We start from the raw sequence: 15,000 nt of genomic DNA on the forward strand, positions 1-15,000 counted from the left end.
TTCTTTTTTTTTGATAGTTTCGAGTCAATGAAAATCTTTTTTCTGTTCCAAAATTGGATTCGAAAAAAGACAAAATTTCCAATTTTGGATTATACAGAGGAAAAGGCAAAAGAAAGTGAGAAAAAAGAGGAGGACGACAAAAAAAAAATAAACGAAAATGCGGAAAAAAAACGTATAGAAATAGCAGAAGCCTGGGATAACTTTATATTTGCTCAAGGAATAAGAGGTTTTTTATTAATAACCCAATCGATTCTTCGAAAATATATTAAATTACCCTCATTGATAATAACTAAAAATATCGTTCGTATACTACTTTTTCAATTTCCCGAATGGTCAGAAGATTATAGGGATTGGAAGAGAGAAATGTATATTAAATGTACCTATAATGGCGTTCAATTATCTGAAACAGAATTTCCCCAAAAATGGCTAACAGACGGTATTCAGATAAAGATCTTATTTCCTTTTCGTCTGAAACCTTGGCACAGATCTAAGTTACGATCCAATGAAAAGGAAAAAGATAGAATGAAAAAAAAAGTGAAAAAAAAGAACTTCTGTTTTTTAACAATTTGGGGAAGGGAAGTTGAATTGCCCTTTTCTGATTCTCAAAAAAATCGATTTTCTTTTTGTGATCCTATTTTTAAAGAACTCAAAAAAAAAAAGAAAAAATTGAAAAATTATTTTTTTCGAGTTCTAAAAGTTTTAAATGAAAGAACAAAATGGTTTCTAAATATCTCAAAAGATATTGCAAAATGGATCAGCAAAAGTATTCTATTTCTAAAAAAAAAAATAAAACAACTCTTCATTTTTAATTTTACAAATTTTCATTCTTTATTTTTATTATTTGTTAGACTCAAAAAAATAAATGAATTGAATGAAAACAAAAAAGATTCAACAATTTGTAAGAATAATCCAATTATTTTCGAATCAACCATTCCAATTCAATCTATAAATTGGGGAAATTGTTCATTGATAAAAAAAAAAATAAAAGACCTGAATGCTAAAACAAAAACTATTCTAAAACAAATAGAAAAAATGACAAAAGAAAAAAGGAAAGGGGGACTTCTAATTTCAGAGATAAATATTCATTCGAACAAAACAACTTATGATACTAAAAGATTAGAATTAGAAAAAAATATTTTGCAGATATTACAAATAAGAAATGTTCGATTAACTCGTAAATCACATTTTTTTTTTAAATTTTTCCTGAAAAGGATATACATAGATATCCTTCTATATATCATTAGTATTCCTAGGATCAATATACAACTTTTTCTGGAATCAAAAAAAAAAATGATAAATAGATCCATTTACAATAATGAAGTAAATACAGAAATAACTGATAAAACAAATCAAAGTATAATTCACTTTATTTCGATTATACACAATACTAGTAATACGAATTCACAGAATTCTTGTAACGTCTCCTTTTTGTCACAAGCATATGTATTTTTTAAATTATCACAAAACCAAGTAATCAACATTAACATAGATAAGTATAAGTTAAGATATGTTTTTCAATATCATGGAAGATTTTTTTTTCTTAAGAATGAAATAAAGGATTCTTTTTTTGGAGTACAAGGAATATTTCATTCCAAATTAAAACATAAGAACCCTCCCAATTCTGTAATGAATCAATGGACAAATTGGTTAAAGGGTCATTATCAATATGACTTATCTAAAAGCATATGGTCTAGATTAGTACCACAAAAATGGAGAAATAGAATCAATGAACATCGTGTGGCTCAAAATAAAGATTTAACCAACTGTGATTCTTATGAAAAAACCCGATTAATTCTTTACAAAGAAGAACAAATAGACGCATTAAAAAAAAAAAAAATGAAAAAACAATATAGATATGATCTTTTATCCTATAACTCTATTAATTATACGGAAAATAAAGACTCATATATTTATGGATATAGATCATCATTCCACGCAAATAAAAAGCAAGCGATTTCTTCTAATTACAACACGCATAAAAAAAAATTATTTGATATAATGAGTAATATCTCTATGAAGAATTATACAGCGGAAGATGCTATTATAGATATGGAAAAAAATCTGGATAGAAAGTATTTTGATTGGATGGGAATAAATGTAGAAATACTAAATCGTTCCATATCGAGTACGAAATTTTTTTTCGTTTCAGAATTTTTGATATTTTCTAATGCATATAAATATCAAAATAACCCGCGGATCATACCAATCAAATCACTTTTTTTCCATTTTAATATAAATATAAATCAAAATGTTAGTGAAAATCAAAATAACATTACTGAAAAGAAAAGAATAATAGATATTTTTAGACCATCGAAAAAAAAGAAATCTCCGGAATTCGAGTTAGAGACTCAAAATCGAGCAAAAACAGAATGCGCGGGTCGAGTAAATCTTGAATCATCTCCCTCAAACCAAAAAAAAGATATTGAAAAAAAATTTGCGGAATTGGACAGTAAAAAGGATGGTAAGGGTATAAAGAAAAAGAAAGACAAGAACAAGATGAAGGCTAAACTAAATTTCTTAACAAGAATTTTTTTTACTTTTCATTTGGACTGGAAGAATTTCTTAGGTAAAAGAATATTAAATAATGTCAAAGTATACTGTCTCCTGATTAGATTGAAAAATTTAAGAGAAATTGCTATAACCTCTATTCAAAGGGAAGAACTAGATCTAAAAATTATGCTGATTCAAAATCATAAGGATTTCACTTTTCCAGGCTTGAAGAAAAATGAAAATACAAAATTTATGAAAAACGAATTTTTTATTATCAAACCAGTTCGCCTGTCTAGAAAAAACAATAAACAATTTTTTATGTATCAAACCATGGGTATCTCATTAATTCGTAAGAGTAAGTACAAAATGAATCAAAAATACTCCGAAAAAAGTAATGTTGATAAGAAAAATTTTGAAAAATACATTACACGGACAAGAGATCCAAAAATAACAGAAAAAAAAAAAAAAAAAAATTATAATTTGCTTGTTCCTGAAAATATTTTATCCGCTAGACGTCGTAGAGAGTTGAGAATTGTAATTTGTTTAAATCCTAAGAATATAAATAGTATGCATAGAAACACAATATTTTACAATGAAAATAAAGGTAATAATTTTTTGACTCAAAAACGAAAAGATCTTGACAGAGATAAAAAAAAACTAATGAATTTCCAAATTTTTCTTTGGCCAAATTATAGATTAGAAGAATTAGCTTGTATAAATCGCTATTGGTTTAATACCCATAATGGAAGTCGTTTCAATATAGTAAGGCTACATATGTATCCGCGATTGAAAATTCGTTAATCGAAATTTGTCTTCTATTTACCATAATATATATCTGGTATATGAAGACAAATTGTTATATACATAACATAAATGGGAACACACATTGTGGCATTGATACTAATCTAATGATGTATCCATTAGATCGAAAAAAGAATCAACAAAATTGTCTTTTATTTTTCAAGCATACAATTTGTTATTTGGTGAATCCATAAATATGGTATCTTTTCTATCTATTTAGATTGGATTGATTAATAAGAAAGAATGAATTCAATCAGGAATTCCTAAGGAAATTCAGATTTATATACAAAAATGAGTATCATTACTATTACTGATCAATAAAAATATTTATCAAAAGCGAGGGGAAGAGGAAAGCTTTCATTTCATTTTTTTATGGTAAAAAATTCATTTATACCTGTTATTTCAGAAGAAAAAAAAGAAGAAAACCCGGGATCAGTTGAATTTCAAATATTCCATTTTACCAATAAGATACGAAGACTTACTTCGCATTTTGAATTGCACCGAAAAGACTATTTATCTCAAAGGGGTTTACGTAAAATTCTGGGAAAACGGCAACGATTACTGTCTTATTTGTCAAAAAAAAGTAGAATACGTTATAAAAAATTAATAAATCAGTTTGATATTCGGGAGTCACAAATTCGTTAATTTGAAGAGTCATTTTCAATTATTCGATTTATTAGATCTTGAATTTTGATGAATTTTTTTTTTTTTTTAAAGCGATTCATTCTTCTATGAATCGAGGAAAAAAATCTATGAATATCCCAGCTACAAGAAAGGACCTCATGATAGTAAATATGGGACCTCACCACCCATCAATGCATGGTGTTCTTCGACTTATTGTTACTCTGGATGGTGAGGATGTTATTGATTGTGAACCAATATTGGGTTATTTACACAGAGGGATGGAAAAAATTGCAGAAAACCGAACAATTATACAATATCTCCCTTATGTAACACGTTGGGATTATTTAGCTACTATGTTCACAGAAGCAATAACTGTAAACGGACCAGAACAGTTGGGAAATATTCAAGTACCTAAAAGAGCTAGCTATATCCGAGTAATTATGTTAGAGTTGAGTCGTATAGCTTCTCATCTACTGTGGCTGGGACCTTTTATGGCAGATATTGGTGCACAAACCCCTTTCTTCTATATTTTCCGAGAAAGAGAATTAATATATGATCTATTCGAAGCTGCGACAGGTATGAGAATGATGCATAATTTTTTTCGTATCGGAGGGGTAGCGGCTGATTTACCTCATGGTTGGATAGATAAATGTTTTGAATTCTGCGATTATTTTTTAACAAAGGTTGTTGAATATCAAAGACTTATTATGCGAAATCCTATTTTTTTAGAACGGGTTGAGGGAGTAGGCGTTGTTGATGGAGAGGAAGTAATAAATTGGGGTTTATCAGGACCAATGCTTCGGGCTTCCGGAATACAATGGGATCTACGTAAAGTTGATAATTATGAGTGTTATGAGGAATTTGATTGGGAAGTTCAATGGCAAAAAGAAGGAGATTCGTTAGCTCGTTATTTAGTTCGAATTGGTGAAATGACGGAATCTATAAAAATTATTCAACAGGCTTTGGAAGGAATTCCCGGCGGACCATATGAAAATTTAGAAATTCGCTGCTTAGATAAAGAAACAGAGCCAGAATGGAATGATTTTGAATATCGATTTATTAGTAAAAAAGCGTCTCCGACTTTTGAATTGCCGAAACAAGAACTTTATGTAAGAGTTGAGGCTCCTAAGGGAGAATTAGGAATTTTTCTAATAGGTGATCAAAATGGTTTTCCTTGGAGATGGAAAATTCGTCCACCGGGTTTTATCAATTTGCAAATTCTTCCTCAATTAGTTAAAACAATGAAATTGGCCGATATTATGACAATACTAGGTAGCATAGATATCATTATGGGAGAGGTTGATCGTTGAAATGATAATTGATACAACAGAAATACAAGATATCCATTTTTTTTTCAGATTGGAATCTTTTAAAGAGGTATATGGAATTCTATGGGTATTTGCCCCTATTTTTATTCTTGTATTAGGAATCACAATAAGTGTACTAGCAATTGTATGGTTAGAAAGAGAAATATCCGCAGGGATACAACAGCGTATTGGACCTGAATATGCTGGTCCTTTTGGAGTTCTTCAAGCTCTAGCAGACGGAACAAAACTACTTTTCAAGGAGAATCTTATTCCATCTAGAGGAGATATTAATTTATTCAGTATCGGACCATTCATATCAGTCATATCAATTATAATAAGCTATTCAGTAATTCCTTTTAATTATAACTTTGTTTTATCTGACCTCAATATCGGTGTTTTTTTATGGATTGCTATTTCAAGTATTGCTCCCATTGGACTTCTTATGTCAGGATATGGGTCAAATAATAAATATTCCTTTTTGGGTGGTCTACGAGCTGCTGCTCAATCGATTAGTTATGAAATACCATTAACTCTATGTGTGTTATCAATATCTCTACGTGCGATTCGTTGAGACAGAAGCTTTTCGATACTATTGCTATACTCCCCCCTTTCTTTATAGTGCTTTCTAGTAAAGAAGGATAATAAATTGAATATATATCCTTATCATTATTCTTTTTCGAAATTCGGATTGAAGAATTTAATCAGATAGTTATATGAGTGAAATAAAACAGCTTCTATTGAATAGAATTTATTAATTCTATATATATACTATATTACTTATAGTTATATATTACTTATAGTTAATAGATAGTATGAGGAGTTAAAATTGCAGTCAAAATATTGAGTCTCATTTTCCATGTATAAGAATTAAGTGAAAAAAAAAATTCTATTCTATTTCTTCAGTAGAAGAGGTCATTTACCCCCAAGGTTGGTTGATTAGTCATCCTGTCTTGAAGCGGGCACAAAAGAAAAACCAACCTTTTTTTTGAGTTTTCACTATCATTTGTATGAATTATCATACATGTATTAACATAACTAAAGGGGTTTAATAAAAAAATGAATGGATGGGTAGAAACACCAAAATACACAAAGGATTAGTAACGCAAATTTTTTAAATATCCAAAAGAGCATTTATACATAATAGAAAAAGAATACTAATTGGGGCTTTAAGTTGGTAGAAAAAATCAGGCAGTACTCCCTACAATTCCGATCCAGAGTATGCTCCCATCCACTGATTAAATAAATGACTATCAGGAACGAAATAATCCTTTACTTTTGTTTTCATTAATTCACTTTTTTTTTTGAGTCCCTTTTTAGTTGCACAAAAAAAGGCTAGGAGCGAAAGAAAAAGTGATACCCTTTTTCTTTTTTTTTCTTACATCTATATTCTAGGAAGATGGAATTCATGTCATAATTCAGAAAACGAATGTATAATTCTTTTTTGTAATCGAAAATGATGGAGAAGTTATTGAGAATTCTATAAAGAGTATTTTATTGAAGAATTCAGTTATTACTCAACAAATTCCAATTTTTTTTTAAAGGGATAAGATCAATTCAGAAGTACTTTTTGTATCTTTTATTTATTCAAATAAAATTTGAAATGTATTTTTCTTTATTATTAATTTTTTCATTAAATAAAACAAAACAGACAGAATTCAATTGGTCTAATTCAGAACCGTCCGATAAAATCGAATCTTATCCATTTTATAAATATATCAAGAGATAAATAATCGGTCTGGTCCTTAGATTTATTGAAGGCTTAAAAGGAGCCGTATGAGGTGAAAAATCTCATGTACGGTTCTGTAATAGAGATGGGAACAGTAATGTTATCACCGACTAGGATTATCTAACAGCTTAAGTACAGTTGATATAGTTGAAGCGCAATCCAAATATGGTTTTTGGGGATGGAATTTGTGGCGTCAACCTATGGGTTTCATCGTTTTTCTAATTTCTTCTTTAGCAGAATGTGAAAGATTACCTTTTGATTTACCAGAAGCGGAAGAAGAATTAATAGCGGGTTATCAAACCGAATATTCGGGTATCAAATTTGGCTTATTTTACATTGCTTCCTATTTAAACCTATTAATTTCTTCCTTGTTTGTAACAGTTCTTTACTTTGGTGGTCCGAATATCTCTATTCCGTACATATTTGTTTCTGAATTTTTTGAAATAAATAAAGCATATGGAGTTTTTGTAACAACAATTGGTATCTTTATTACACTAGCTAAAACTTATTTGTTCTTATTCGTTTCTATCACAACAAGATGGACTTTACCTAGGCTAAGAATAGATCAATTATTAAATTTTGGATGGAAGTTTCTTTTACCCATTTCTCTCGGTAATCTATTATTAACAACTTCGTCTCAATTGTTTTCACTATAAAAAACGGACCTTCTATATTCATAACTTGTCTCAAACAAGAGAAAGAAAAAAAACAAAAATAATCAGAGATATTCACGATATGTTCCTTATGATAACTGGATTTATGAATTATGGTCAACAAACAGTCCGAGCTGCAAGGTACATTGGTCAAAGTTTCACGATTACCTTATCTCACGCAAATCGTTTACCTGTAACTATTCAATATCCTTATGAAAAAATAATCACATCGGAACGTTTCCGTGGTCGAATACATTTCGAATTTGATAAATGCATTGCTTGTGAAGTATGTGTTCGTGTATGTCCCATAGATCTACCCGTTGTTGATTGGAAACTGGAAACTGATATTCGAAAGAAACGATTGCTTAATTACAGTATTGATTTCGGAATCTGTATATTTTGTGGTAACTGTATTGAGTATTGTCCAACAAATTGTTTATCAATGACTGAAGAATATGAACTTTCGACTTATGATCGTCACGAATTGAATTATAATCAAATTGCTTTGGGCCGTTTACCAGTGTCAGTAATTGATGATTATACAATTCGAACAATTCAAATAAAATTAAGTTAATTATAATATAATTATAAAATCTTTTTCTAAAAATAAAGATTATATAAATCAAATCATATTCGATATATTTCTATATATAAATATATGTATTTGAATAATATATATGAATAATATAAATTTGGATAATAAGAAAAATGTTATTAAAAAAAAAGAATAAATCTTAGAGGTAGATATTTTTATATTAGATATTCTATTAGTAGAAATATTCGATACATATATTATATATATACTTTAGTTTTCGTATAGTTTCAAACTACTCTTTCATAGAAAGAATGGAATGACATTGATCCTATAACTGTACCTATAGCAATTCACACTTATTATCTTAGGATTTGATTGAATTCAATGCGGAGAGAAATTTAGTATTTAGTATATAATTTTTTTCCTGGTCATATCAATAAAGTCATGAAATTTCGATTTATTTATCTCTTATTTTACATATAATGGATTTGCCTGAACCGATACATGATTTTCTTTTAGTCTTTCTGGGATCGGGTCTTATATTAGGAAGTCTAGGAGTAATATTACTTACCAACCCAATTTTTTCTGCTTTTTCGTTGGGACTGGTTCTTGTTTGTATATCTTTAGTCTATATTTTATCAAACTCCCATTTTGTAGCTGCATCGCAGCTACTTATTTACGTGGGCGCTATAAATGTTTTAATCATATTTGCTGTAATGTTCATGAATAGGTCAGAATATTACCAAGATTTTCGTCTTTGGACCATTGGGGATGGAATTACTTTGATGGTTTGTACAAGTATTTTTGTTTCACTAATAACTACTATTCCAGATACATCATGGTACGGGATTATTTGGACTGTGAGACCAAATCAGATTATAGAACAAGATTTTATAAGTACTAGTCAACAAATTGGAATTCATTTATCAACAGATTTTTTTCTTCCATTTGAACTCATTTCCATAATTCTTTTAGCTGCTTTGATAGGTGCAATTGTTGTGGCTCGCCAATAAGAACTTATTCTAACTAATAATCTAAATCTGAATTCTATTTTGTTTAATTTTCTCCCAGTTATTTCCGTTGAATTCTTGTTCATATTGATGAAATGAATCAAAATTGGTAAGGAGTTGGTCAATGATGTTCGAGCATGTACTTATTTTGAGTGCCTATTTATTTTCTATGGGTATCTATGGATTAATCACGAGTCGAAATATGGTTAGAGCCCTTATGTGTCTTGAACTTATACTGAATGCAGTTAATATAAATTTCGTAACCTTTTCTGATTTTTTTGATAGTCGCCAATTAAAAGGAAATATTTTTTCAATTTTTGTTATAGCTGTTGCAGCCGCTGAAGCAGCTATCGGACCTGCTATTGTTTCCTCAATTTATCGTAACAAAAAATCAACCCGTATGAATCAATTGAATTTGTTGAATAAATAGTATTGATTATAATAAATCATAAAAAGTAGAATTTAGAATGAATAGTGTAATATTTATCAATTCAAATTAGCATGTATGATACGCAACTTAGAATCATGTTTGTGAAAATAAATAAAAGAAATCAAAGTATTTTGGTCCTATTCTCTTCTTATGAATTGATCTATAAGTCTATTTTTATTAGCAAAATTCTGATAAATCATTGATTCATCTGGTGTCTAAATATAGAATTCATTTACGAGTTTACTAGATCGAAAATTTTCAATTTTTGATGTTCAAAGATTTCTATAGATTCAATGTCACATTCAGTAAAGATTTATGATACATGTATAGGATGTACTCAATGTGTTCGAGCCTGCCCCACAGATGTATTAGAAATGATACCTTGGGACGGATGTAAAGCTAAGCAAATTGCTTCTGCCCCAAGAACAGAGGACTGTGTTGGTTGTAAGAGGTGTGAATCCGCCTGTCCGACGGATTTCTTAAGTGTTCGAGTTTATTTATGGCATGAGACAACTCGAAGCATGGGTCTAGCTTATTGATACGTTTCAAAAAACACCACACAAATACGTTTTTTTTTACTGACAAAAACCCGCGCTCAAAATAGAAAAAAAATTGCTTTTCTATTTTGAGCGCGGGTTTTTCTGGTCTAAGTATATCTTATTTTTATCACGAATTATTTTCCTTGGTTAACAATAATTGTAGTTTTGCCAATAGCTGGAGGTTCCTTAATTTTCTTATTTCCTCATAAAGGAAATAAGGTGATTAGGTGGTATACTATTTGTATATGCTTAATGGATCTCCTTCTAACAACCTATGCATTTTGTTATCATTTAGAATTGGATGATCCACTAATTCAATTGACAGAGAATTATAAATGGATCCATTTTTTTGACTTTTACTGGAGATTCGGAATAGATGGACTCTCTTTAGGACCCATTTTATTGACAGGATTTATCACCACTTTAGCTACGTTAGCAGCTCAGCCGGTTACTCGAGAATCACCATTTTTTTATTTCCTGATGTTAGCAATGTATAGTGGTCAAATAGGATCATTTTCTTCTCGAGACATTTTACTTTTTTTCATCATGTGGGAATTAGAATTAATTCCCGTTTATCTACTTTTATCTATGTGGGGGGTAAGAAACGTTTGTATTCAGCTACAAAGTTTATTTTGTACACTGCAGGAAGTTCCATTTTTTTATTAATGGGAATTCTGGCTATGGGTTTATATGGTTCTAATGAACCAACATTAAATTTTGAATCATTAACTAATCAATCGTATCCCATGGCGCTGGAAATAATTTTCTATATGGGATTTTTTATTGCTTTTACTGTCAAATCGCCAATTATACCTTTCCATACATGGTTACCAGACACCCACGGGGAGGCACATTACAGCACTTGTATGCTTTTAGCCGGAATCTTATTAAAAATGGGAGCATATGGATTGGTTCGAATTAATATGGAATTATTATCCCGCGCTCATTCTATATTTTGCCCCTGGTTAATGCTATTAGGTTCAATTCAAATAATCTATGCAGCTTCAACATCTCTTGGTCAACGTAATTTAAAAAAAAGAATAGCTTATTCCTCAGTATCTCATATGGGTTTCTTAATTATAGGAATTAGTTCTATAAGCGATACGGGACTTAATGGCGCTATTTTACAAATAATCTCTCATGGATTTATTGGCGCTGCGCTTTTTTTCTTGGCGGGAACTAGTTATGATAGACTACGTCTTCTTTATCTCGACGAAATGGGCGGAATGGCTATCCCAATGCCAAAAATATTCACCATTTTCACTATTTTATCGATGGCTTCTCTTGCATTGCCGGGCATGAGCGGTTTTGTTGCAGAATTGATAGTTTTTTTTGGAATAATTACCAGCCAAAAATATCTTTTAATTACAAAAATACTAATCACTTTTGTAACAGCAATTGGAATGATATTAACTCCCATTTATTTATTATCTATCTTACGGCAGATGTTCTATGGATACAAGCTTTTTAATACACCAAACTCTTATTTTTTTGATTCTGGGCCACGAGAATTATTTATTTCAATTTCGATCCTTATACCCGTACTATGTATTGGTATTTATCCGGATTTCATTTTCTCATTCTCGGCTAACAAAGTTGAAGCTATTCTATCCAATTTTTTATAGATAGTTTTCGTGAATATGAATAAATGAAAAAAAAAAAAGAAAAAATAGTAAAAAATCTTATGTACAATAAACAAAATATTTTTTTCTTGTATTAACTTACAAAAAAATGAATTTAAGTTGTAATTGAATATGCTTGTTGTTTGTGAGAACCCCTTGAATCACTACTACATTACTTGATTTAAAGGGTTCTCGATGATTTATGGGAAGTTTGCTTCATATATATATATTCTTTCTTATATATAATATAATGAATGGTTTCCATATTTATATTTGTGAAGTTTTTTTTCACTCACTTTAATTCAATTAGATGTAAATGAACCATAACTATGTAGTCCTATTCCTAATAGATTTATTCCTAAATAACATACCCAAATTATAAAAAAGCCCATAGAGGCCACTATTGAAGAATTTAAATTTTCTACTTTTTTCTTTTTTCTAGTATGTAAATAAATTGCGAATATAGTCCAAGTAATAAAAGCCCAAGTTTCCTTTGGATCCCAATTCCAATATGACCCCCATGTCTCATTAGCCCATACTGCTCCTGAAATAATACCTATTGTTAAAAGGATAAAACCTAGACTAATAATACGGTAACCCCAACGATCTAATTGTTGAATAAATTGAGACCTGTAATAATTTCTAGAAGAAGAAAAAGAAGTTTTTTGTAAAACATTATTTCTTTCATTCATATTCATGTATTTGATTTCAGCAAACGAAAATGATTCATTTAAAAAATACAAATTATTGCTTTTACCAATAATTTGTATGAGTTCTCGAAATGAAATGACTAAAATAGCTACTGATAATAATGATCCACATAAAAGAGTTGCATAACCCAATATCATCATACTTACATGCATAATTAACCAATGGGATTGTAGAGCAGGTACTAATAGTACGGATTTTTGCATTTCGGTTAAAAGACCTGAAGTAGCAAAGCCTTGGGTAAAAATAACACTTGGTGCGATTATTGTATTTAAATAGTTGTTTTTATGCTTTTTGAAGCATGGAACCATATAAAAAATGGAAAAATTCCATGAAAGAAAGATTAATGATTCATATAAATCACTAAATGGTAAATGGCCCGAAAAAACCCAACGAGTAACTAACAATCCTGTTATACAGAAAAAAGTTATTATCATGCCTTTTTTGGACGAATCATATAATCCTAGGATTTCATTGACCGATAAAGTTATCAAATGAATTGAAATTACAATTGATACAACCGAAAACGATATATGAATTAATATATGCTCTAAAGTTGAAAATATCATATAGAATAAATAAAAATCAGAATACTAGGAATAGAAATAGGAATTGAGTTCATTATAGGACTTATTCTTTTGGAGGATAAGATATCATGCCGCTACTCGGACTTGAACCGAGATGCTCTAGCACTGCTTCCTAAGAGCAGCGTGTCTACCAATTTCACCATAGCGGCTTACTCGAAATCATAATAACCAATTTTTAGTCAATTGTCAAGATTCAAATAAAGAATCAATTAAAGTGTAATATTTGTTTACTAAACATTAACGAATTAAAAGAAGTCTATTAGAGAATCTATTAGAATTTTCGAAATTCTATATCTATATATATATTATTATTCTATATTCTTATTCTAAATATATTACATTTTTTCTTATTCTAAATATATTACATTTTAGAAAATTTTAGAAAGGAATAGAAAAATAAAATTAAGAATATAGAATAAATAAAAAAATGGTGAAATTTTTCATCAAAAATGGAACACTACATTCAAAGTATTTTTTTATTTAGAATATCGTTATACATATCCTAAATTTGTAGAATACTAATTTAGATATGAAAAACGAATTTAGATATTCCAATTATATTAGTATTTTAATATTCAAAAATGTTATTTGAATAAAGTTAATTCAGATTATTCTGACGTTTGTATTTGTTACAAAAAAAACTTTTTGAATTCCCCGTAAAAATAGATTGTGCTAATGAAAAAGCTTTTAATGTTGTCCAATATCCCCTCTTTTTCCAAAAATTTTTTCGAATGATTTTTTTTGATATAGAAGTGCGCTTTTTTGGAACTGCCATCGAGTTAGTATAGTTTTTCATTGTTATAGTTCGATGTGAAAGACATTTTTTTCTGTAAATGAAAAGGAATTCTTCTTTAATTACCCATATATCTTATGTATCTTAATGCTCCCTTTTTGCTTCCTATCTCTAAAGTAAAACATTGAATATTATAACTCTTTTTCCAGACATGAATATCTTTTTATTGTAATGGAAAATACTCAATTAGTTCAAAAATGAACTAATGCTTAAAAAAAAAAGAATTATTGAGTAATGTCGTAGGAATTGTAATTTTTTAATGAATATCAAAATAAACGAATCTTCGTAGTTTTAGTGTAATTCATTATTTATCCTCACTCTATACTTTTGTATAATTGTAAAAAAAAAAATAGAAATTCACATTTTTATTTTTACATATTTCCTTTTTATTATTTTATTAAAATTACATTCATTATTTATTATAGTAATAGTAATAAATATGAGAAAAAAAAAAGAAACTCTTTTTTTTTTTTTTACTAGGAATAGGAATTTGGTTATTGGTCCATTTTCAGTTTGTACTTAGTAATATTCGAATGGAACAAAGATTCAGAACAATTAATGTAATTCTATTTCTAGATTCACTTCTTTTATTAACCGACCCTTTTCTTTACAAAAGAGATGAAACAAAACTGACGAATAAGAAACAAAATTCATTAAGAATCCAATCCATTTGTTTTGTTTTTGTATGGAATATACACATCAATCTTCATGGATCATACCTTTCATTCCATTTCCAGTTCCTATGTTAATAGGAGTGGGATTTCTACTTTTTCCGACGGCAACAAAAAATCTTCGCCGTATATGGGCTTTTCCTAGTATTTTTTTATTAACTATAGTTATGATTTTTTCGATTGATCTGTCTATTTATCAAATCAATAAGGGTTCCATCTATCAATATGTATGGTCTTGGACCATAAATAATGATCTTTCTTTAGAGTTTGGATACTTGATCGATTCACTTACTTCTATTATGTCAATTTTAATTACTACTGTTGGCATTCTGGTTCTTATTTATAGTGATAATTATATGTCTCATGATCAAGGATATTTGAGATTTTTTGCTTATATTACTTTTTTTAATATTTCAATGTTGGGTTTAGTTACTAGCTCGAATTTGATACAAATTTATATTTTTTGGGAATTGGTTGGAATGTGTTCTTATTTATTAATAGGTT

At 29.1% G+C, this 15,000-nt stretch overlaps 1 protein-coding gene across 1 annotated transcript; it reads left to right on the plus strand.

The window, feature by feature from the left end:
* The first annotated feature begins 8,618 nt into the window (after positions 1-8,618).
* Positions 8,619-9,585, plus strand: LOC113853030 (NAD(P)H-quinone oxidoreductase subunit 6, chloroplastic-like). Its single transcript, XM_027483472.1, has 2 exons — positions 8,619-9,145; positions 9,261-9,585. The coding sequence occupies exons 1-2, from the start codon at positions 8,619-8,621 to the stop codon at positions 9,574-9,576; spliced, it is 843 nt and encodes a 280-aa protein (XP_027339273.1). The 3' UTR covers positions 9,577-9,585.
* The last annotated feature ends 5,415 nt before the right edge of the window (positions 9,586-15,000 follow it).

Source organism: Abrus precatorius, unplaced genomic scaffold, assembly GCF_003935025.1.
Source record: "Abrus precatorius isolate BTA unplaced genomic scaffold, Abrus_2018 Scaffold0, whole genome shotgun sequence".
Lineage (NCBI taxonomy): Eukaryota > Viridiplantae > Streptophyta > Magnoliopsida > Fabales > Fabaceae > Abrus > Abrus precatorius.